The sequence below is a fragment of the Centrocercus urophasianus genome, unplaced genomic scaffold (assembly GCF_019232065.1).
Source record: "Centrocercus urophasianus isolate 14NV4802_14NV808 unplaced genomic scaffold, USGS_Curo_1.0 seq_14, whole genome shotgun sequence".
Taxonomy (NCBI): domain Eukaryota; kingdom Metazoa; phylum Chordata; class Aves; order Galliformes; family Phasianidae; genus Centrocercus; species Centrocercus urophasianus.
Window position 1 is genome coordinate 9,205,608 of NW_024884586.1, and position 23,961 is coordinate 9,229,568.

Sequence of the window (23,961 nt, forward strand, 5' to 3'; positions counted from 1 at the left end):
CCCTTTCTAAAGACAAAACCTGTGCAGCTGGGGCTGCTCCAAAGAGCGCTCCTGAGCAATGAGAAAATACGGTAGGTCTAAGACTGCCCCTTCATTTAAGCATTCAGGTTTTTTCAGTAGCTGATAACCAGATTTGTAAGGTGATACTTAGCCTGGTAACCAGAGTATCCAGGAGCTCAAAGCTTTAACGGTCTCACTGAGAATGGATGCTGTAAGATTCTGGGGAAAGGCAGAGGTGTGCCTTACATGGGGGAGATGCTGAAAGTTGGGCCTCTGTTTTGACTCTGTGCACCTCAGAGATATTATTCTTCTATTTTAACGCTTTGCAGAGGGAGCAGGTGGAACCTGTCGTGCACCACGCTGGGAAGAGCATATCATGTTCTGTCAGTAATGTGCCAGTGGCAAATCCTAAAGCTGCGAGCAAGCCTCACCAAGGAGCAAGTGGGCCTGTCAGGAATAGAAGGAGTACATAAATTGTTTAAGAGTAAGAGGAAGTCAGTCAGTTAAATGTAAGCAGGGACTTATATAATACATCTTAAAAAAAAATTTCTGCTGGCAGGAGGTTCCATTGGGAGAGAAAGTAGCTCATCCATAAACAAGAATATCTCCCGACCTCCTCTAGTGCTTTTTTTTTTTTTTTCAGCACAAGGTAGAATGTCCTCTGTCTTCACTTTGAGACATAAAAAGGAGAACTGTAATAGTGAGAGCAGACACCACCCAGTACACAGACACAGGGACACGCACATGTGCCAGCTCTAAGCATTCTTCTCTGGCTCCTGGAGACTGGTGTTGTAGGAGCTCTGCACCCAGGTGCAGTAAACTGAGCATCTGTACACCACTCAGAGCAAAACTAACCTGTGTTTTCTCCTGCAGTCATTCACACCTTTCCTTACGTAACTGGTGCCGAAGCATGCGTTTGAAAGCTGCCTGTCAAATCCAGGGGCTGGGAGGAAACACAAACGCTTCTAGTAGTCTAGATGAATTTCAAAACAAACCCTGGGGCACACATACAGACACCCAATTGCTAGTAGGGGTGGTTCAATTCCCTTGAGAATCACAAGGTGTCCTGAGTCAGAAAGGACCCTCAAGGATGCCCCTGGGCACCTTGAATTCAAACCCTGTACCTGAGAAACCATCCCAATGTGGTGCAGCATTACTACCCCAAACCCTCCCCAGGAGGAGGATGGCTGGTGTTGCGAGCAGACACTGTGAGGTGGATGGGAGTGACTTTCATCATGCAATAGAAAAAATAATCAGGGTTTGCCAGACACACGGCGCCCAGCACTCCAGCTGAGCAGCTTCAGCAGAGGCAGGGAGCACAAGGACACAACTGGCATTCAGCCCGTGGCTGAATTCCTCTCCCGCACAGCGCCTTGTGCTGACAGAGCCTGCAGGTACCTCACAGCTCTCAGCAAACACAACAGAGAGGATGCTGGCACTGCGCACTACACAAATGCTCTCTGCCTCACAATTTTTGGGTGCCAAGGAGCTGGCATCATCCCACCTGGGGAAGGAAGGAGCCCTTCCCACCATCCTGCCATGAACGGTGCCCCAGGGCTGTGGGGACATGGCTCCCCGCTGGCCCCAGCACAGCATCCTCCAGCCCTGCTGTGTGCTGGAGCGCTGCCTTGCCCACTGGCCACATCTTCCCTCTCCAGTAGGCGCCGTACACTGGGCTTTCAGATTGTTTTTTTAAGGAAAAATAATTTATTTGCTTTGTTTTAATCTCATGACAATGAGTAATTCCTTCCTACCGCTCTGTAGTGGCCTAGAAAAGGACAGCATCATCTCCACTGTAGCAAGAAGGCTTCTCCCAGGGCATAAAATTTTAATTAGGAACAATCATGCAGCCTTGAAATGGGAATTGCAAGCAGCGAAAAGTCAAATCATCAATAAAATATTCAATGGCAGAAATGTATTATTGACACAGCCTTTAGAGCAGATAAAAGCGGAGAGGCAGAGCGCTGCAGCGGGCATCGGTTAAATAACATGTGCGGCCTTAAGTGGAGGCCAGTGGCATCAGGGTGGGACAAGCCACAGCCAGACCAGGGACCAAGAAGGTGCCACGGCACATCACCACATCCCTGCCGCGTGAGGCCCCTCGTGCCAGGATGAATTTGGGTCACGCTGCTGAGCCACACGGCAGGGACAGGAGGTGGGGGGTCCAGGGCGGAACTCGTCCATCAGTCATTTGTTACCTTGAGAAACCCCGCTGCCCCGCAGCTGCTGGCTGATGGGTTGTGGGAAAAACAGGAAGAAATCTGCAACACGGCACATTTCTGAGGGCTGCAGAAACGTGTGTGCAGTGGTGGCTGAAACACAGGGGTTAGCACACGGGTATTAGCACGCAGGTGTTAGCACAAAGGCACAGCGCCCTCCCCAGGGATACCCAAAACCACAAAAAAAGTCATCTCTAGAAATGTAACAGACCACCAACCCAAACACAGCTAAGTGGTAGCGCAGGATGAAAATGAGAGATTCCACTGCCATTGAATTATTGTTCTGTGGCTTTTTTTCTTCCCCTGCTTTGCTGTGGGAAGTGCCCTCAGCGCTGAACCTTTTCTCTTTATTTTGCACAAAGCCAAACCACAAACGGGGCCCAAAAATGAAAGACACCACTTGTTAAAGTCACAGATATCAGTGTTTCAGGGTACATTGAGGGCTTCAGCTGATATCTCAAAATCTCAGAGACATTTCAGGGAGAACTTGAGGCCAACTACCCAAGCACTGGCTGCCCAGTGGGGAGAACAATCCCCCTTGGCTATGCCAAAGGCAAGCAGTTTTCCTGAACTGAGGGTTTCAAGTTTTACCCCAGGTGGAACTGCAGTGTTCTTTACAACCTCCAACACACCCTGATTCTCTTCTCGGAGTCTCATTTTAAAAGCAAGAGTCCAGAAAACGAGAGCAAAAAGTTCAAGAAGCAAGCAATCAGTGCTCACACCACAGGGAACAAACTTCTTCATGCAGTTGCACGAAGCAAACGTATTGTTAAATACATTTTTTCCCCAACACACATTTCCAACTCCAGTGATTCATGGGTAGAAAAAAAAAAAAAGAGAGAGAGAGAGAGAGAGAGAAAAAAAATCGTGGTTCCAAAAAGACAAGTCTAAAATCACATCTCCCTGCTGTCCTTCGGTAGTAACCAGAGACTCACTTGGCTCCTAGCGGTCTCCGAATGAAGCAAACTCTAATCCTTAAATATCACTCAACCAAACTGCTGGACAGCAGCTGGCACTTGCTGCATTGCCCTTGACAGCTTTCTCTCCAACGTTAATATTTCATTTGCCCACAATTGCCCCTCGCCATGGGAAGGGGAAAATCCCATAGGACACCAGCGACTGCCATCTCACACCCAGTGTGGTGGCACGGACATACTGGACACCTCCAAAACAGGCAGTGCACCTCCAAAATGGCCTGTGAGCGAGCACATCCAAAGGGTCAGAGAGCAGCAGTCTTTGCTCAGCTCCTGGCTTTCCTCAGGGAGATGCTGGTGGGGAGAGAGCCGACATTACTGCTTATTCCCTACCAGGTATGATGCTGAAACGGATGGGGAGGCTGAGAAATGAACCAGAGGTTTCCCCCTTACCTGCTCATATCTGCAGCCAAGTGCCATCTCCTTCTCTTCCTGTCCTAAAATGCTCTGTGCTGCTGCTGTGCATTATTAAAAAGCTGCCATGTTTCATCCCAGAGACGGCTGCCTTCTCAGTGGAGATGAGCTTCATCCACTGTTTGTATAGCACTTTGCAATAGAAGGGGGAGAAAGAAAAGGAAAAAAAAAAAAAAAAAAGAATAAAAGAAGAGCAGTATGTGCACAAGAAGCATTTGGTTATGAAACACAGCTTTAAATCCCTGTGAGACATTGCACAAAGCAAAGAGGCCTTCACAGGACACATGAAGCACTTGCCGTGCCCAGGGAGCTCAGCACATACCTGGAGCAGGGACAGCCCCGAGACAGCAGCATGCACACGCTCACTTTGCACAAATCCTTTCCAAAAGATTTATTTAAAATTGAAACCAGACAATGCCGTAGTATGCAGGATACATTCATACATGGAAAGTGTGTTTTACAGAGAACACAGCATCCAAGTCACATTTTTTGCATACAGCAGAGCAGACGTAGAAAACAAAGAGGCCAGGGCTCTGGGACCTCCTGGACAAACTGTCCCCTCCCCAGCCACAATTAAAATACAACATGACCTGTGGAGACAGATGAACAGAAACAGAGGAACTACTGGCCATCAAGTAAAAAAAAAAAAAAAACAAACAACAAACACACAACCAAAACCCAAAGAACAGACAAATAAAACAGAACATTCAGTGAAATGTCACCAAAAGTGTTTCTGCCCTGCATGCTCCAGCCACAGGCACTCAGGGAAGGGCTCATCCTGCTGGCACGTTGCTGATTTAAAAACAAGTTTAAAAACCAAGTGGGCTTCAGAAAAAACGGTCTCCAGCTGTGCTTCCTCAAAGTCTGGTTGTCCCTTCCAGGTTGTTCCCCCTAGGGAACAGCTGCTTGTTTCTCACTCCCTCTCAGCACCATGGGAACAGGGTTTCTACTGCAGGTCTTATCATAAAAAAAGGGGGCCAGAAAGTTGCATTAAAAAGCTGCCTGTGTGCCTCACGGCTGTTTTTAAAACCCACCAACTCATCTGAAAGTCCTGGCGCATCTCTATGCTCCTGAGACAGCCACTCCAGAGCAGGCACACTGCCCTTGTAGGCATGACAAGGACGGACACATGGGCAAGACAGCTGTACCTGGGGCATCCCTGTGCTGCCTTGACACAGGGCTGCGGGGTTTTGGGAGAGCCCATCAGGAGCAGCTGGCCGGGGCCAAACCCAAGGAGGGCAGGACTGCCGACTGGAAGATCCACACTGCACTTGTGCAAGAGGATGGCAGGGTGCTGGCGGTCACTGGCACTCAGTCATTCAGGGGTGCACTTGCTGGCTGTCAGCGTGGCTTGAGAGCATCAGATGTGGGTGAGCAAGATGAGCGAGTCTTCCCCTCACTGCTAGCACAGGACATCACATCCCGCTTGCCAGCGCAAGCTCCTCTTCACAGCATGGTGCTGTAAAACCTGCTGTTTTCCTGTGAAGCCTGCTTCACCTGAGTGAGCCTTGTGAGCAGCCCAAAGTAGGAGATGTCACCAGCCATCCCAACACGGCTTTGTTCTGCTATCCAAGGGAGCAAGGACCTCTCGGAACACATAGCAGGTCTTCTCAGAAGTCCACATGGCACATGGGTGCTGCCATTTTGTGTTAAATATAGAAAGCACTTTAAAAAAATAGAAAGAGTTCATTTCATCCGCATAGGAGTAGTTGGGTCGTTTTGTTTGGTCGGCCGTTGCTTTATCTTACAGTCTGTAAAAATACTCTGTCTGGCCATCCACATCCATTCGTGATATAAAGCAGTAAAAAACATAATATATATAGGGAACATGGTTTTATTTATACAGCTACACTTGCAAGGCAACCAATCGTCCACTGGCTGGGCCCTTCTACCTCCAGATGCTCTGCCTGGTTGATATGACTGCAAGACAGACAAAAATAAACTAAGTGACCCCAACGCAGCGGCTGAGCATTCACAGAGAAAAACAGCACAGAAGATGTGACGTAGGCAAGCACCATGCATCTGCAGCATGAAACCCAGCCCTGCACTCGGGTGGTGCAGACAGACACACAGACATCATGGTCACAGGATCCGTTAAGACGGGGACGGACAGAGGCAGCGAGTGGCCTTAAAAGCAGCTGAAAGGAAAACAGGCCGGAGGGCTGCAGATGGCCCCAAACAACACTGGAGACTGCTTTGGATGCCACACCAATGGCCTCACTCCCTCCAGCGCTCCCTCACAGCAGAGTGGAGGCCACGGGGGATGGCAGGGTATGAGCGCTGCTCTCCTAATGGCATCTATAAATAGCTCTGGCCTCCCACTTCCAGCACACGCTCGCTCACTCACTCTCCGCAGCCCCGTTTCACGCAGCAAAACCCTCTCCCCTTCCCCACAGGCCTCCCTGGTGCATGAGGGCCTGCTGGGTCATACGCACCCTCCGGGTTCAAGCTGGGCACCAGGGGCTCCGGCAGGGTCCGGGGATGGCCGAGGAGCTGCTTGGTGCTGGCACAGGGTGGCGAATCGGCACCGGTGGGAGGAAACCCTATGGGGACAGGAAAAAACACCCGGCTCAGGCAGGATGCCGTGCCAGAGTGCCCAGGACTGCATCCTCTCTGGGTGCAGACCTTCCCTGGGAGAAGAGGCTGGACCCCCTTTTCTCCTGCTCACACACAGAGGTCTCTTCCCCATCCCTACACACTCATTCCTGTTCCGGCCTACAGAGGAAGGGCCACCAAGTCCCAAGGCCTATGCCACACACAGCCACAAATCCCACTGCAAGCGGCCCCGACAGGGAGGAGGAAGGAGCCAGGCCAACAAGGAGTGGTTTGGGGGCACAGGGCAGGCCGCGGCTGAGGCAGCGTGCTGACCTCCATTTCGCCGGCAGGCTGGCAGCTCGCGTGGGCTCAGCTCCGGCTGGGCATCTTCCTCAGACCTGGCCTGCCCGACGGCCACCGTGGCTCCCGTCTGCTGAATAAACTGCTGCAAATTACACTGCCTCAGCTCCTTATTTAACTCCTCCAGTTCTTGGTTCTGGGCCTGCAAAACACAGCAGGGACAGGGTAAGCCACACTCTCCCCATGCTGCTCTGCTCCTCTTCCTGAGGCCTCAATCTCACTCCCCAGTTCTGAGAATGACATGGGGAACCCCATACGGATAAGGCCATCAGGGGCCACACTACTGCCCATGGGGACTTTAGCCAGGCAGGCCAACAACAGCCACACACTGCTGAACAACCTGCTGCAAACAGCTCCCCCAGAAAACTCTGGAGCCTGCCATGGCATGAGATAGATTCTTTAGCAGGGTCTCTTGCAACAGAACAAACATTTAGGTTGGATATAAGGAAACATTTCTTTACATTAATGCACTAGCATAGACTGCACAGAGATGTAGGTGGTGGATACTCCACCCCTGGAGATATTCAAGTTCAGGCCGGATGGGGCTCTGAGCACCTGATCTGCGCTGAGTGTAGGTGTCCCTGTTCACTGCAGGCAAGTTGCACCAGATGATCTCCCCTCCAGCTCAAATGATTCTGTGATTCTATCATTCTACATACTGAGGGATGCACCCCTCGGCTGCACCCTCCATGGGGATGCTTGGGCAACAAGGACAAGGTAAGCATTTTGAAGACAGGCCCACATCTCTGCAAGAGGGTGTGAGCAGTGGCATAGTGGTGGCAGGAGATGGCAGGCACCAGCCATCCCAAAATGAGTCGTGTGAAACGTGGCACTGCAGAAACACCACAGGAGAATCTTTTTGTTTCGCTCTGCTGAAAGGGATGGGAAGAGAGCACCTGAACCCCAGTGGGGCTGAAGATGGGTGAGACACAGATCTCAGCCCAACACTGCTGCCACTGCCACTCCAATCTCGGGGCTCAGCCCAGAGCATCACCAAAACCCTCATGCCTCAACATCCTGCTCCTTTTTTCCAGGCACAGACATAGAGATACCACCACTGGTGAGGAGACCAACCACCAACCTCTGCCATTTGCCTGGCCACACCGATCTCATACTGCTGCTCGAGGACTGCTTCCTCTTAGCCCTATCTCATACACAGCACTGTGCTCCTTATTGCAAGACAACAGGAGCCACAGAGCAACCCAAAGCTTGCACAGTAAGCGGATGGGTACAAGCACCTTGGGAGCAGTCTAGGGGACACTGGTCCCTGCTGCAGAGCCAACCCCATGCTGGTCAGGCAGGATGCAGCTCTCCTGCCAGTTCCCTTTTGAGTCTTGATGCCATTAAGCTTGATGCCATTAAGCAAGTACCAAGATGGATGCAGAGCTGGATGACAGACTCATGCCTGTTTTCTCCTAGGTATACACCCCCTCCACCTCCCTCTGGAGGTGCATCACCCGATAGAGCAGGATATCCCAACTGTACCTACCTGCAGGCTCCTTTCAGCTTCTTCCAGGGCCTTCTCTACGCTGGCCAGGTTGCTCTCCAGCTGTGTGCCCTGCTTGACCTTGGCCTCCAGATCCCTTTTCATTTTGGCAGCCATGTCTTCCAAGTCCGTGGGGCTCGGCACGGGTATGTCCTTGCCCCTCTTGGCCCTCTCGGCCATCTCCCACTGGATCTCTTTCTGCAGGGCCTCAGTGCGGGCGCTCAGCTCGTAGATCCTCTGCGTGTACTCCTCCAGGCTGGCCCGCAGGCTCCTCACCCGCTCCTGCCTCTCCCGCTCACACTCCTTCTCCAGCCGCAGCTCGCTCTGCCAAAACTCCTCCTCGCCCAGCTCCGTATCATTCCTCCGCACCAGGTGCTCTAAGTAGAGGATCTCATCCTCCTGGCTGGAGGCCCGGCCATGCTCCCAGAGCCGCAGGTCTGTCTCCAGTGTGTCCCCATGGGCCTCCAAGGAGTGCAGTTGCTCCTGTTGACGCAGCACTGTCTTAAACAGCTCCTCCTTGGAGGGCTGGCTGGCCCCACCGTCCTTAAAGTCCATCCCCTCCCAGGCATGCTGCCTCCAGCGGCTCTTTGCATACGGGTCGACAGAGCCCATGGGGCCCAAGTTGAAGGTCATTGATTTCCTCGGCTCCCGGGGCCGAGGTACGTCCGTGCTCAGGGCCCGGGGTTTGATGGGCAGACTGGCCCGGATGAACGTCCTCTCAGGAGCCTGGGGAGCACCCTCTGAGGATGGCCTCTCGGCCACGCTGGGGCCCGTCCGCCTCAGGATGAACTGCACATCATTGGCATACTGCCCACACTTGGCCAGAGACTCCAAGGGGCACTCGAGCGGGAGGAGCTGCCTCTCCTTTTCCCGGAGCTTCTGCACCAAGACATAGCGGCCTGTCTGACCTGCAGGTGGAACACAAGCACATCATTCGGGGAAAGCCACAGCCCAGGGAGACATCCCCATTGCCCCAGGGCTGGGCCCTGTCACCAGGAACCTCTTTTCCCAGGAAGCACACAGAAATGTCTCCACTTGCAAAGGCTGGACACCAAACTGAGGAAAAATACTGGGGGGCAGAGGGACTACATGACCTTAGCGGTCTTTTCCAATCTTAATGATTCCAATTTTAATGAATGGCAGCCCTGCCTGTTACAGAGGGATTTGGAACTCGATGACCCTTGAGGTCCCTTCCAACCCAAGCTATTCTATGATTCTACAGGGTCAGGAAAGTGAGGCACACCCTGAAACACTCTCACTTTCCTCCCTTTCCCCTTCCAAACCTTGAAAAGGGTCAGTGTTCCTTACTGAAAGGTTTGGTCTACCCATCAAGGATCATCTGCCCTCCCAGTTGCAGGTAGGAGAGCATCCTGCAGGAGGTGGAAGTTGGTAGAAACCTTGCCTGCAATCTCAATGTGTTTCCACAAGGAACGATGAGAACCGTATGCCCCCAGTGACACCCAAAAGCAAGAGCAGCTCTTGGCAGAGGGGACAGCACAACATCCCTCCAGTAATGCGTAGCCCTGCACTGCCCCCCCTCCAGAGGATGCGCATCTGTTTGCAAAGCTCAGCCTCCACAGTGGCACTTCTCACAGGAAATAGCTGAGGATATCAACCAGTCTTGCTTTGTTGCTGCTGGAAGAAAACATGCCCTCAAGAATGGAGGTGGAAGAAAAAGCACTATGCTGTTTTTTTGGTTTTTTTTTTTTTTTATGAAGGTGGGCAAGAGGAAGGGCTTTGATTTGTAGGGTTAAATCAGAAGGAGAGCATCTCCACGCAAAGCCTGCAAGCTAGCAGTATCGGAGCACTTTGAAATTGAGCCACTAGAAGGCAGGATTGACCACAGTGAGAGTGCGGCAAGCACCAGCATCCAGACACCCTGGCCACACCGCCTGCATCTATCCAAAGTAAAGCTATTTATTTTGGCTATCTCCCTGGCAAACCTCTGATGCGGCCAGGGGAGACATAAATCCATGGCAGTGACAAACAGAGCTCAAGGAGTCTGACGTGATCCTGGAAGCTGAGCTGGCTCTGGATTAGCCTGCTGCTCACCTATGGCCCGTGCCAGGGCGATGACCACCTCCTGGCAGGTGGTTTGCTCCGAGACGCCGCAGACAACCCTCTGGATCCCATCTACCCAGACCTTCAGCTCCATCCCCGAGGCTGCCGGGCTTCAGGCACCCTGGGGCATCGCAGGACAGGGTCCCTGCAGGAGAGAAGATACAAGGGCTCAGGTTCCTGTACACGTGGGATTTTGTTATTGTTAACAATACCGATGTTCACCTGCCAAAAGCAAAACAACCCACCACTCTACCTTACCCAAATCCCCACACACAGCTTAGGTCTGGGCCGTAGGATTGAGTCTTCCCTGGGTGAAAAACAGTGGGGTTTGCCCCTGTGCCTAGCGCAGCCTTCTAATGAATTTGTTGGACTCCCACTGCCATTTCTCCAACAATTTGGCAATGTGGCACTCGGGAGTTTCCAAACAATATCTAAAAGACAGAGGAACCTCCCACCGCCCTCCCACCCACGCTCTCCAGCGGCACAAAGGGAAGTTGAGAGAAGGTGCAGACAGAGCGCATTGCAATCTATCTAACTCCATCTCCAGTTATCTGAGGGGGATTAAGAAATGAGGAAAAAAAATGCCTCCTGGTATGCAAAACTCTTCACAGAGCCAGGTTGGGATGAGGAAGCACATGAGAAATGCTATTTTACTGAAAATGAGCCTTCAGTAATGCCATTAGGATGTCATTACACTGACGATCACAAACTAAGAGCAGCTAGACTGCGTTTAGCATTGCTAAATGGGGAGGTAGCTTGGCCACCTCTTTTGACACAGCACCCACCTGGTGCTGACACCTGTTATCATGGGCACAGGCAGCTCCTGCATTTTCCAGCAGCTGAAGAACTGCAGCTCCTAAGGGATGACTTGTCAGATGTGGTAGTTATGGATTACTGGGTGGCCTAGACGACCTTAGAGGTCTTTCCCAACTTCAACGATTCTATGACTAAATAGAATCCACACAAAGAAACTCAAAGAACTCAAAGTTTACCCTCGTTTTAAACACTCTTGAAATGACCTTTTCCCCCCTATGGTGTTTTTTGTAAATCCTTGAAGCACCAAGCCTGAGGACATCAGGCAGAGGAAGGTGTACGTGTAATTTCCATGTGCTCTGTCCAAAAGGTCCCAAGCTACTTTCCAAACCTAACCCAGCTCATCAGTCCCTCTCCTTCCGTTCCCAGGGTTAAAACAGGTTTTGGGTTTGTTTTTTTGTTTTGGATACTGGAGAAATCTAAGCAAGAGCTGAAAGGCTCCCACCTTCAGCAACAAGAAATTGTAGATGTAACACAACAAGTCCAGGAGAAGCCTGGAGAAAGATGGTTTCACAATGCTGTTCTCAATGACGGATCTGACGGTGCCAGAACACAACAACTTATCGAAGAACAAGCCCAAAAGCCAAATCCATGCCCCAGGGAGCACTTAGCTGATCCAACACAAACCTCTCCACCAACCACGGCAGAGTAATCAATCCCTAATTTTCAGATTTTACTCACGGCGTACTGGGACTTGCTGCAAAACAAGCTGGCCCCGTTCGCATTGCCAGTAGCCACAGAATGGCCATGGGAGCAGAGCAGTCGCCTGGGCATGGACACCTCCCTGCTGAGCTCACCTATGTTTGACTTGGCGGTGCCAACGGTGAAACCGGCAGTGACAAAGGACCTTGGGTCCTGCACGCAGTGGATCTACAGAGCACCGTGTTTGCCAGGTGGAGCCCAGCCTGGTTTCAGGCAGGATTTTGTCCTGCTGTGTGCTCTGGGCTGGCTGCGAGCAGCCAGCTAATCCAGCACCCACCCCCGCCACGGAACAAAGTTCGGCCACGCTGCTGAGCTTGGAAACCACCCTAAAACCCACCGCAAGGTCACCACTGTGCTGAGGAACAGCACACCAACACCAGTGTGGGGTGGTGGTATGTCCTGGAAAGCCAAGCACTGACCACAAGAGCTGAACTGCTCATGGAGCCAGGTTACTCCCTAGCAAGGTTCATCGCACGGCAGAGCCCCAGCACAGGCCAGGAGTGGCTAGTTTGAAAATAAATAAGCGAAACCAGCCAGCTGAGGATTGTATCATGTGAAAGGAAGCGGACTCACCTTTCCTCACCCAAGATACCAGCAGTTGGTGAGGAGAGGGGTGATGAACGGTGCAGGGTCCAGTTGCGGGACACCCGGGGGTGCTGCGAGGGTAGAGGCACCTGTTTGGGTGTAAACCGAGCTCTGGCCCCGCCTCGGCCGAGTGCCTCCAGCAATCATTTACCAGCATTTGGCCCACAGCACCGAAAAGCAGGGAGCGGTGTGACGCGGCCTTCTGCCTCTTGTGGAGGAGTTTCAGCTTCAACCTGACCGAGGTGGTGGGAAAGCGACCCTTTGGATTTCCCACAGTGATAATTCAGAGAGCAGGTTATAGCTAGGAAGAATGCAAAGCTCGTCCTTGGATCCAGGACAGCAATTCCTCAGCTCTCCCTTGACCACACTCACCCTTTGTTAGCTCTGCATCCTTCCCTGCTTCTCCAAGCCCTCTTAATGAGCTTCCCAACGTCCTGCAGCCTGGACCAGCCCCTCAACCTCTGCCCCTCCTGAATGCTGTCTCCAGACTTGGAAAGAACCCAGAGGCAGAAGGGTTTGTTTTCATAGAAGTAGGACTAGCCCGACATTATCCGCTCTTCCATGGCAGCATTATTCTGGCTGCTATAAAAGCTTCCACACCCAGCAGCTTCCCACCCTCTAAATCTGAAGGTGAGCAACAGCTTTTCTGATAGTCCCTTTGACCACAAACCAAAGAGTGGGGAAGTGCCCCAAAACAGTGCGGAGAAGAGAGCGGGCGGCTGTGGTGCCAGCACAGGGATGCTTTACAGCGCTCCCAAAAGCTGCTCTCATTTTTATTTATCTCTACCCCCACCCCCTCTATGGATTTCTAAATAACTTTTATTGGAAGCAGATTAACAAAGTGACTAATTTTCTGCTCCCTTCCCATGTGCTTGGTCCTAAATTGATGGTATGGATGATTCATACAATTTCTTCAACAAATTTCCTAACTGGGAGTTGGAATTTCAAATGCTGACATGAAAAAAATTAAATAAATTAACACTCCCAGATCTTACAGCTTTATTTTTTGCTGCATCTCAGTGTAAGTTGGAAAAAACCAAGCCCAGAAAATGTTCAGTCTAGATAGAAGCTTCACCCTCACATGGACTAAAGGTGCTTTTAAAGCTTGGGCACTGAAGCCAACTTCAGATTATCAGAGAATCATTAAGGTTGGAAAAGACCTCCAAGATCACCAAGTCCAACACCCAGCCCACCCCCACCATGACCACTGACCACATCCCTCAGTGCCACATCTCCACAGCTCCCGAACACCTCCAGGCATGGTGACTCAGCTACCTCCCTGGGCAGCCTGTGCCACTGCACCACCTCTCTTTCGGATATTTTTTCTAATATCCAAGCTGAACCTCCCCTGGCACAACTAAAGGCCATTCCCTCTTGTCCAATTGGATTACCTTAATTAAAAGAGAAAGCAATTGGTCCTCCTGCTAATCAAGGTATTTTGTGATGTGAGCTGAACACATCTAAGCAGCAGATGGAATGGGCAGATTTCACAAGCACTGCCCCTGTTCTACCAGGTTCTTGGGGACAGCCATAGCTCCTCACAGTGGTGAGAAGGGAAGGGCCAGGAGAGGATCCAGCACAGAGCATCTGAGGGCACGCTATCCTGTGCCATCAAGTTCTGGACCCCACATAGACAGTGCTAAACAGAGCACAGAAAACATCACCTTCGAACGCAGCAGCAAGCGTGTTTACTAGCAGAACTTCTGTTTGGGGGTCAGGTTTTCTATTTGGTTTACTGACTGGAGAGCTGAAACACCAGCAGTAAGGAGAAGCCCTGCTAGCAAGTTGTGCCAGGGCAAGTGCGCAGCCAGGCTTTGAAATCTGTGTTTGCACCACAGGAGTGCCTCTGGATCCAAATTCAAACATGCACAAATAGTTTTCAGCCTGTAATTAGGGCTGCTGTGCTTGAGAAACATAGATGAAATCCTCCTGGGCTTCTCTTTCCTTGTTAACCCCAACAGTGGCCCCGCGCCCAGCTCCTGCCACAAGGCTGACAGGGTTTCGCCTGGTTGGTAGTTTTACCTGCTGAGCATCACAGGATACATGGATGGTGGGATGATCCTGGTGAGAGGCTGTGCCTCAAAGCAACCCCCCAAAAAGGGTCTGCAGACAGGCAGGGATATCCTCAGCACCCTGGGGTGAACAGGGAACTGGGACTGGCCAGGAGAAAGGGAGAAAACAAGGAAATGCCAGAAATGCTGCCATCCTGCAAAACTGCTGAGAGCTTCCAAGGGACTGGAAGCCCAACGAGGATGTTTCAGAGACCCAGGTGCTGTGCAGGGGCAGTACACCCTGCTGGGATCAGGTGGTTCTGGGGTGACTGTGGCTGGAGACAAAGCCCAGCCCCAGGAGACTGAGATGGAAGGAAATGTGCGGTGCTGAGAAAGGCAGGCACGTAGGAAGCAACCCACACGTGTGATCCCACACCACGGGAAACTATTCAAGCAGCAGGAGAAGAAGAAGGAAAAAAAAAACCACACAAGTAAACAGCAAGTGGCGACAGGAGCAGCCACGTGCTGCCATCCTGCATGTCTGAGTGCTGGCAGTGACTCACCAACCGTGATCAGCTGCTGCGGTGACACATCCAGGAGCTATGTAACACTTCCCAGGTCCCTCCCTGCCAGAGGTACCAGCCCAGCTCCTGAACACTGAAGGGAGGAGATTGTCCTTGCCCATGTACAAATCAGCTGCAAGCTGCTGGGACAGAAATGCCTGCTTGAGCACCGCCACCACTTGCTAAAACCCTCCTGAAGAACTGAAGCCTCCTGTTACAAAGGTGCAGAAAGGACCAACACCAGGGAAAGCACAGTGGCAGGAGAAGGTCTACAGAGGACCAAAGACTTGTGATGGTGCCCATTTGCAGACCAACCCCAAAGGCCGGGGAAGGATTTGATCTGGGCTCCCCTTCAGGCCACTGACAGCTTTCTCCTGCCTTGGGTCCTTCTTTTTGAGGAGCATCATCAACTCTTCATACAGTGTTGCAGGAATGGGGCAGCTCTTCTGGGCCTTCCTTGCCACATCTATCACAGGCCAAGTGATAGAGTCACGGTGGTGGACATGGTTCAGTGCTAACTGCAGTTGTCTAGTCAGCAGGTCCCATGGAGGCGGGACAACATCAGCCAGGGCCCTGAACAAGATGTCTGGCCTGGGCCAACCAGAGGAATAGGGCAGCTCTTTGAGCAAAGGCAACCTGCACAAAGGTAGAAGTGAGCAGCACTGGAGAAGGACAAATAGAAGGAAAAGGCACTGCAACAGACTGTGGTAACACTCCCACTGCCACAGAGCATGAAGCAAAGCCCTGCCCTAGCTCTGTGACTCCATGAGCTGCTGGCAGAGGTCACAGGAGCTCAAGGAGGGACAAACAGGTCCTACCAGAGCATTGGCTGTGTCACTGACGATGGCAGCCCAAAGGTAGCTTCCATCCTGTCCTTCCTTCGTCATTCTGCAGCCGCAGTGTCCCCTGGGTACCAAAGCTGCAAGCAGCGCATTACACAAAGGACCCACACTGCTCCAGGAAAAACCCCATACGCAGCCCAGCTCTGTCATGCTCCCATAGCAGGTAGCTTTTGCTGTGTGAAAAACAGAACCAGCACTCAGCTTCTGTACAAGTTACAGCCACGTTGCCAGAACTTTTTGCATGCAAAGGAGCTTGAAAAGCCGTAACTGGGAAGACTCAATCATTTGGCACTTGTGGCATTCAAGAAGCAAAACATCACTTGAGACCAAAGCCACAGACCCAGCACCTCACAAGTACCCTGGAACCCCAAACCAGTTCTGTGCCAGCACTAGGCTCTTAGAGAAGGCACACTTATGGAAAGCCACAAGCAACATCCTGCCTGCCCCATGCAAGCAACCTTCCATTAGGAACAAAACAGAGGCTCTGGGATGCTCTGCTCCACTTTCCCCCTGCAAATTACAGGAAGCTGCAAGACCACGCCAGCAAACCTGGGGCATACCCTCAAGGCCAGGGGCTGCTCGTGATGGGGAAATGTCCCCAAGGTCACATACTTGGGTAGTGATTCGAGTGGGGGAGGCTCAAGCCCTGTAAGGCTGGTGATAAGCCCAAAACTGCAGTAGGAGCCTCACTCCATCCCAGCTCCACCTTTGTGGCCTTCAAGCTTTGGCTTTGAAACCCACTCAAATGCTTTGCAAACTGCATCTAAGAGCAAGACCAGAATCCAAGCAGCCACCTCTTATGGAGTTGACCAAGGCAGGAAGTGACAGGGGCACCTGGGCCCCAGTGACAGGGGCACCTGGCCCCCAGTGTCCCATTCTAGAGCTGCAGAGGAATTAATGGCTAACCACATCCTGCCCTGATGCCAGCAGAGCAGTGTTGCAATGTCAATAATCATGGGCAATGATAAGACTGCAGGCATGTCACGTACATCCCCAGAGCCCCACTGATGAGCAAAGCACAGACCACGGGACACCAACAGAAAAGTCATAAATTAAAACCTAAAAAGACAAACAAACAAACAAAAACAACACAATTGCTGCAAACCATGAAAGCTGGCCAGATGGATGTGCAATGGATGACTGTGTGCACGCACACAGCCTAGAAGAAGGACTGTCCTTAATGCACCGTATTTCTCCCAAGCAGCACTAATGGTAGCTATTCAGGGGGGAGGAGAACAAGGCTAGCTATTAAAGTCAGCCATAAAGATTAAGGTTTCTGAGGGAAACATGAGCAGCACCTGCTATTGCTGTAATCATTATGATCAACCTCAGACACACAAGTGAAGAGTAACTACATGAAAGCAGACAAGAGTGAATCCGTGGCAGTTTTTTCCCAAGGGAGTGAAGAAAAATTAGCAGCAGCATCTAGATTAGAGGAGAGAGGAAAGGCTCTTACACATAAGTCAGATCTTGTACTTCCACACTCATCTTCAGTTGTGCGATGAGCCTGCCAAAATGCTCAGCCCTTCAGAGAGGCTGGGAAAGCACTCAGATGTCCACCTCCCAGCGCAGGATGGGTCTGGCAACTTTTGGATCCAGGCTGGCCTGGATCAGCCTGGATGACTGGACTTCAACACCTTTCCGGGCTGAACTTCCTCCAAAGCTTTGACTTTTAATATAAAAATCTGGTGCTTGCTTTCCAGCTGTCACGAGCAAAGCTCATGCTGCAGATGCTGCCCATCCAACTGTCCACCTCCCACCAATACTGCCCACTAAACCATGTCCCTAAGCATCACCTTTTCTTAAATACCTCCAGGGATGGTGTTTCCACAACTCCTGGGCAGCCTGTCCCAGTGCCCACCACTTTGAGAAGACATTCTTTCTAATATCCAACCTGAACCTCCCTTCTTCCTTAGCAGCAGGACTCTGGGGAGCACTCAGCACAGCTGGTACATGCCAGCCCTGAGGGCTATCAGACAACACAACTGCAGCATGCACCTGCCAGGAACTTCAGCATCTCCATCTCCCACAGCAGGTGAGATGAGGAGCACCATGTAACTCATGAATATTGCCCTGTTATTACATGCAGACCATTCTTCAAGATAGAAAAGAGTTTCTGTTTATCATGACATGGGATGCAGGAGGAATGCTGCGAATCTGGAGATGCAGGTACCTGCTTCAGCCTTGGAAATACTCAGAAATACTTCAACTATCTGCTTGCCATGGGCTGACATGGGGAATGTAGGAATCAGTCCCTATAAAAACTTTTAAGGGGATGTTATTTCTGCTCCTCCTTAGACTACTTCTGCTGCTTTCTGGAAATAGCTATATGATTTAAAAGGCCTTATTAGGCAGCAGAGCTCTGATGGGTGATAGACCACTTCTTCTACTGTCTACTCCAAACATTTTGCCTTAATAACTCCACTAAAATGGATTACTTCTCTGTGTGGGTGGTGCATCCATCCTGTGACCTGTGTCCTATGTTGTTTGAAGTGACCGTGTGTGCAAAGTGAAGAGAGGAAGGAGATAACTGAGTGAGCACACTGACAGCATGTCTGGACAGCATTAGGGAGAGGCAGCCATGGCAGAGACATCCATCAAGAGCACTCGCTGTTTTGTCAGAGAAACCTGAGATTTTGGTGTAAATCCACCAAACTCCTGGATTTACAGCTTTGTTTTTTCTCTAAAAAATGTGGCTGTGGTCCTGCGCAGAGATGAGGAGGAGATGCAGCTCGACCAGCTGCAAGGACAGCACTCACAGACTGCCCTGCAGCTCTCTGCATCTCACCTCAAAGAAATGGAGAATTTCATTTCCATGGAGTTATAGGAAAGTTCAGGCTGGTCACATAGCCCAACAGGCACACAAAGCAGCCAGATGACCCCGAAATATTGCTCTCTTCTCTTCTCCCTCCCCAGCCTGCTTTCCAGGCTCCAAAAGGAGAGTTGCCAGCAGCCATCCTCTCATCACTCCAACTCCCTTTACAGGGGAAAAGGCAATTAAACTAACAAATGAAAAGCCATAGATAACCTTCCAGATTATTTTCCATTTCCAGAGTAACTCACAGTTTCCTGCCCTCTTTGGAGCACAGCCACACGCCAAGGACGCGCTGCAGGGCCCCAGGAGGCAGCGCTGAGGATGCTCTAATGAATATGCAGGTGCACGCTGCCATGGATGTTTATTTATAACTTTGTAGGATTAAAAAGGCCTTTAATGACCATTTGTAGAGAGCTGAAATTACTCCTTTCTTTCTCTCTCCGTCACAGACACTGAGTCAAACAAACAAAAGGCCCAGAATTAATCCAGGTTGAAACCTTTGATAAGACACTTGTGTATTTTAGAGGGCTGCTTTCACAGCAGATTAATCACCTCAACATGTGATTAATTAGACAAAGGTGCCATCAGTCCCAACCTGACCCACCTGGAGATAACAAGCTCTTCAGAGCACTACAGTAAAGGTGCATCTTCACAGGCAACTCCATCCCTTATCTGGCACAAAAACACAGGGCTATCCACAAAACTACATTTGCATTTTGGTTAACACCTCTGCAAAAATAAATGTTGGCAAGGGCCTGGGCACGGAGCAGGGAGCCATCCATCAGGACGTACAAATCAGTCTCTTTCAACAAGACAGCATTGTAAAGTCAAATGGAAGTAGTGAGGATTAAGCTTGCCGGGCCTATTTTAATGCCCTGAACAGTGAGCTGCAACAAAATCTTGGGTTTTCAGAAGTGTTTGGATGTTCAAGCTGCACGCAGTTCAGGCTCTACTCAGGTTGCTGCTGGAAGCTGAGCCTTTTGAACATTTTACCCTAACTTCTGTATGCTCTCAGATCATTAAAAACCTAAACACCGAGGACTGAACTGCATGTTCCAGGAGAAAACTTTGCTGCTGGGTGGAACTAAGCCCACTGTTCTGTAGGTCTCATAGAATCACAGAACAGCCTAAGTTGGAAGGGACCCACAAGAATCATCGAGTCCAACCCCCAGACAGAGCCACCCAAAATCCCAACCCTATGTCTGAGAGCGATGTCCAAACATTCCCTGAACTCTGTCAGCTTGGAACCGTGCCTGCCACCCTCTGGGGAAGAACCTTTTCCTGACACTCGACCTGACCCCCCTCAATGCAGCTCCGTGCCATCCCCTAGTGGGGAAATGCACCAAGAGTTACGAGGTCACCTCCTTGTGCACCCCAGCCTTCTCCCCACAGACACATTGGGCTCTTCACAGAAAAGAGTGCTGCCACCTCCAAATATTGGCAGAACCTGGAAAAAAACATCAACAAGTGAAAACAGCAACCACAAATCCTCCAAAACCACCTCGTCTTTATTCCTATTTAGAAATACCTCTGGTGTTCATCCAACTCCTGCACATCACCAGAAGCCTTGGGCAAGCATCCAGAGGCAGCAATGAGCTCCCCAACACATGCTCTCACCTGCTGAAGAAGCAAATCCTGGCAGGAACCTTTTAAACCACCAACAACCCTATAAATGCTCTTCCAGGGCCTTCCTCCACCTATCATCCAGGTAGCTACACAATAGGGGAATCTGATCCTGAAGTGCTGTTACGAGTGCCAAGGCACCAAAGACACCTGACCTGCTCCAACTTGCAAACTGTTTCCAGAGCCCTTCCTGTCCTCAGTCCTCTCAAGCACAGAAGGTACCTTAGGGCCACGGGGAGGTTTGGAGAGGAGGCCCTTAACATCAAGAGCAATGGCAGATTCTATGCTCCAGTGCAGGTTAAGAAGCAGCAGAGGAAACCATCTCAAATTCAGACAGCGTTTGCCTGCTCCAGCATTTCCAGCTCAGGGCTGACCCACCCATGTCTTCAGGTAAGAGGTTTTTTTTTTTTTTTTTGAAGCAACAAGTTATTCTAGATGACTAGCCTGGGGCAGCTGGAAGCACCCCAGCCCTCAAGAAAGTGCTGACTCCAACCAACAACAAGCAAGATAATCAGCTGCTTTTAGAAGCTCATGAGCTTGGCAGCTGAAAAATGGAAGGACATGAAATTGTTAGCAGTCATCTACAATAATAGGGTTTTCTTTAAAACCTTGCATGTAGACACACTTATGACTTAATTTGACTGCACAGGTTTACAAGGGCATAAACAAGTCAGAACAGATAGAGGAACATCCCTTAAAAAGATGCTCTTAAAAAAAAAACCACACACGCAAAGAGCTAATACTGAAGGCATCCCTAACACCTTTAAACCTAGGTGCAGAACAACCCATCCTCAGGAGGGATTCCTTCTAGCTTACCTTGCATGCAGACGTGGCACTGACGGACATGGTTGGTGGGGATGGGCTAGTGGTTGGACTCAGTGATCTTGAAGGTCTTTTCCAACCTTAATGATTCTATGACTCTCTGATGAGTGGTGCCATGCATACAACCTAAACCTGGATGCAATCCCAAAGCATCATTACCCCTACGTGCAGAGGGACAGCGGGATACCTGGGTCACCTCCCACATCAGAGAGGAGGAAAAGGACAGGATGACAATATTAAAACCTAGAGGTGAGCTAGTGGGGCCTCTGGCAGATGTTCTGGCAGCACTTCTCTGCAGCATAGTACAAGGGTGAAGGCAACCACAACACTAATTCCCACTTTACGGGTAGAAGGCGCATTCTACCTGGATGTTCTACACTTTGGCACAGAAGCTCCTGCAAGCAGTAACCCTGGTATCTTCTGTAATTACACCACTACTTCTTTTGGTCAAGCTACCTCTCAAAGAGCAGCAAACGAAGCACCCTCAGATGATTCACTCCAGCCGCTTTCACTAGCCCCAGCCTGCTGCCAAAAGGCTTGGGCAAGGCTGGCAAGTTCCCCAGCACGTTCACTTGGGCCTGCAGGTATCCAAAGCAACCAAAGCATAGCTGTAACTCGCTTCTCTTCTCAAAGAGAAGAAATAATAATGAAAATGGGATTCGAACCCGCTGACAAGGAGGCATGGGTTTCAGAGCACAGCCTGCTCCGTCCCAGCCCTTCATCCTCACTTTGTGGGGAAGGTGCTCCTCTGACTCACCCCTGAGCATCCCCCGGGATGCTTTTATCAGAAAGTTACAAAAGGGCTTTGAGCAGATTTATGCTAGCGGGAACTTCTCACCATTTTACCTATTTCAGAGGCACAGGGTAGCAGCAGGGAGATAAAGCAAAAGGGGTCAGGCACGATGCTGGGGCTCTCCCAGCAGATAACGGTGCCAGGGAGGTGGGGGGGATTCCTGGCATTCCAGTCAGCACCAGTGGGATGAGCTTCCCTGCACTGCAAGGAGCTGGCAGCCCTCTCCTCAGCACCACCAGATAAGCAGGGCGAGAATGCTTGGGGACGCTTTGCACTCAGCAACTCCTGATAAAAGGCACACAACCCCTCCCCATGCTAAAAAAAGAATAAAAAATAAAAAGCTGCATTTTTTGTCATACAACGAGCATGACCATGCAGGGCTACACTTAAAGAGGGAAAGCTGGAGGGTGCCTTTAACACCACTGCTCTGCATTTGCAGGCCAGCTGCCTTCTCAGAGCATCCCCTGGAGCCTGACCTGGCTCAGAGCGAGCAGCAGCCAAAGCTCCCTCCCTCCTCTCTGCACCCCTTCTAAGTCCCATCCATGAGAAATCCCAACAGACGATGCCATCGTGATGCACCTGTTCTGCTCCAGCAGTGCCATCCCCAAGCTCCCTTTGGGGCTTTTAGCATTCAATGCAAAGCATGGTGACAGGGCAGAGTTGGTTTGCCTGCCCACAGCGTGCTTCAAATGAAGTTACAAAACAACCTGCTGAGTGCCACTGGAGTTCACAGAAGGCATCAGAAGTATGCAGCAAGGAGCCCAGCGCTTATCTAGCCCCGCGCCTGAGGAATGCAACCCCTCTCCACGCCCTGGGGGATCTGGAGCCATCTCTGCCTTTCTTTCCCTTAGAGGAGAGTGGAGACTTGCACGCTTGGTGCACGCACTGACACCCCAAACGTGCACAGCTGAGAGCTCGAAGCCAGAGCGGCTGCTTTACCCGACGCTGTTCCTCTGCAGTGCCGCTCCTCGGAGCGGGTTTTCGGCGTGCTGTACTGGTGGCACAGGGGCTGGGGACAGCAGAAACACCCCGACGCTCCCGTCCCCCAGCTCCAGCTGCTCAGCACACTCTGCCACAACGAGCACAGGTCCTCGGCTCCCTTCCAGATGCCGGTTTCCACGGCCCCAACAGCAGACCGCGGCCTCCCCGCCTCCCTGAGCTGCGAGGCTGACCTCGCCGAGCGCTTATTTCACTCCACAGCCCCAAAATAATGGGATTAGAGCCTTCCCGAGCCAGCCCCTTCAAGCTGAAAAATCAACCAAAATAGCTGCAGTTGCTCTGGAAACTGCTCCCAACTTATTTCGGGGCAGACCGCGGCCAGCACCACCTGCACCGGCGGGCCGGGGAGGCAGCGTGGAAAAAGAGGTGAGGCAGAAGGGCCCCGCTCCCCACTCTACCCCTCCAGTATCGCAGACCCCACGGGGTTGCCGGCGGCCCCGGCGCAGCTGTAGCTGTAACTGCAGCAGAAGGGCCCCGCCGCCCTTCCCGGGGCTCGGCCGGCTGCGGACGCGGGCTGCGGACGCGGGCCGCGCCGCCGGCCGTGCCGCGGGGCAGCCAGCGGCTCCCCGTGAGCTCCCCGGCCGCAGCAGAACGGAGCGACCCCAACGCGCACTCACCTGCCGCCGCCGCTGCTCCTCCCGCGGCCCCGCTCCGCAGCGCAGAGCCGCCGCAGCCCCGCCGCGCCCCGGCCCCGCCTCTCGGGAGGCCCCGCCCCCGCCCCGCCCCTCGCCCAGGTGAGCCCCGCCCTCCCCCCGCGCACCCTCTGCCTCCGGGTCTCCGATTGTGGACCTGTCCATCCATCCATTTGTTTGTGTGTTTTGAATCGCAATAACATCGCGTCAGGCTCCTGGCTGGAAGAGACCCCTGTGCATCCCCAGTCCAGCGCCCTGCTAAAGCAGCTTCCCTACAGCAGGCTGCAAAGGAAAGCATCCAAGCGGGTCTTGAATATGTCCAGAGTAGGACACCCCACAACCTCTGAGGGCAGCCCGTTCCAGTGCTCTCACAGCCACCCTCACAGCGAAGAAGCTATTCCTCATGTTCAAACGGAACGCTTCGTCAAAGCGATGAAACCCTCTTGTGAGGATCAGGCTCTGCCATGGGGCTGCCACCGGCTGCGGGGTGAGAGTACTGCAGGACGCTGTTTTGGCTGCTGGGGAGCTTTAAGCACACGCTAAGGAGGAAGCATGCCGGGTGAGAGACGGGTTGGACGGGTTTGGGGAAGGAAAGGTGCCTGCTGACACCCTGGAGGCTTTGGAAGAGCACAGGGCCCCGCTCAGCCGCTCACCTGCGTGCTCCTCGCCTCACCAAAAGCTGCGAGTGGCTGGGGGAGAAGGGGGGGAAATGGCCTCCTACAGCATGCTGAT

General features: G+C 51.8%; 1 protein-coding gene across 4 annotated transcripts; it reads right to left on the reverse strand.

Annotated features, from left to right (window-relative positions):
- Positions 1 to 3,983: 3,983 nt before the first annotated feature.
- On the reverse strand, positions 3,984 to 23,248 carry LOC122158053 (ras association domain-containing protein 8-like). Of its 4 annotated transcripts, none has more exons than XM_042814383.1 (6): positions 23,215 to 23,248; positions 10,041 to 10,194; positions 7,992 to 8,896; positions 6,476 to 6,644; positions 6,043 to 6,150; positions 3,984 to 5,527 (listed from the first exon to the last, which is right to left on the reverse strand). In XM_042814383.1, the coding sequence occupies exons 2-6, from the start codon at positions 10,141 to 10,143 to the stop codon at positions 5,496 to 5,498; spliced, it is 1,317 nt and encodes a 438-aa protein (XP_042670317.1). In that variant the 5' UTR covers positions 10,144 to 10,194; positions 23,215 to 23,248; the 3' UTR covers positions 3,984 to 5,495. The 4 variants fall into 4 exon arrangements, with proteins under 4 accessions (XP_042670317.1, XP_042670316.1, XP_042670319.1 ...); XM_042814382.1 differs by lacking the exon at positions 23,215 to 23,248 and adding an exon at positions 12,138 to 12,262; XM_042814385.1 differs by lacking the exon at positions 23,215 to 23,248 and adding an exon at positions 11,544 to 11,743.
- Between the last annotated feature and the right edge of the window lie 713 nt (positions 23,249 to 23,961).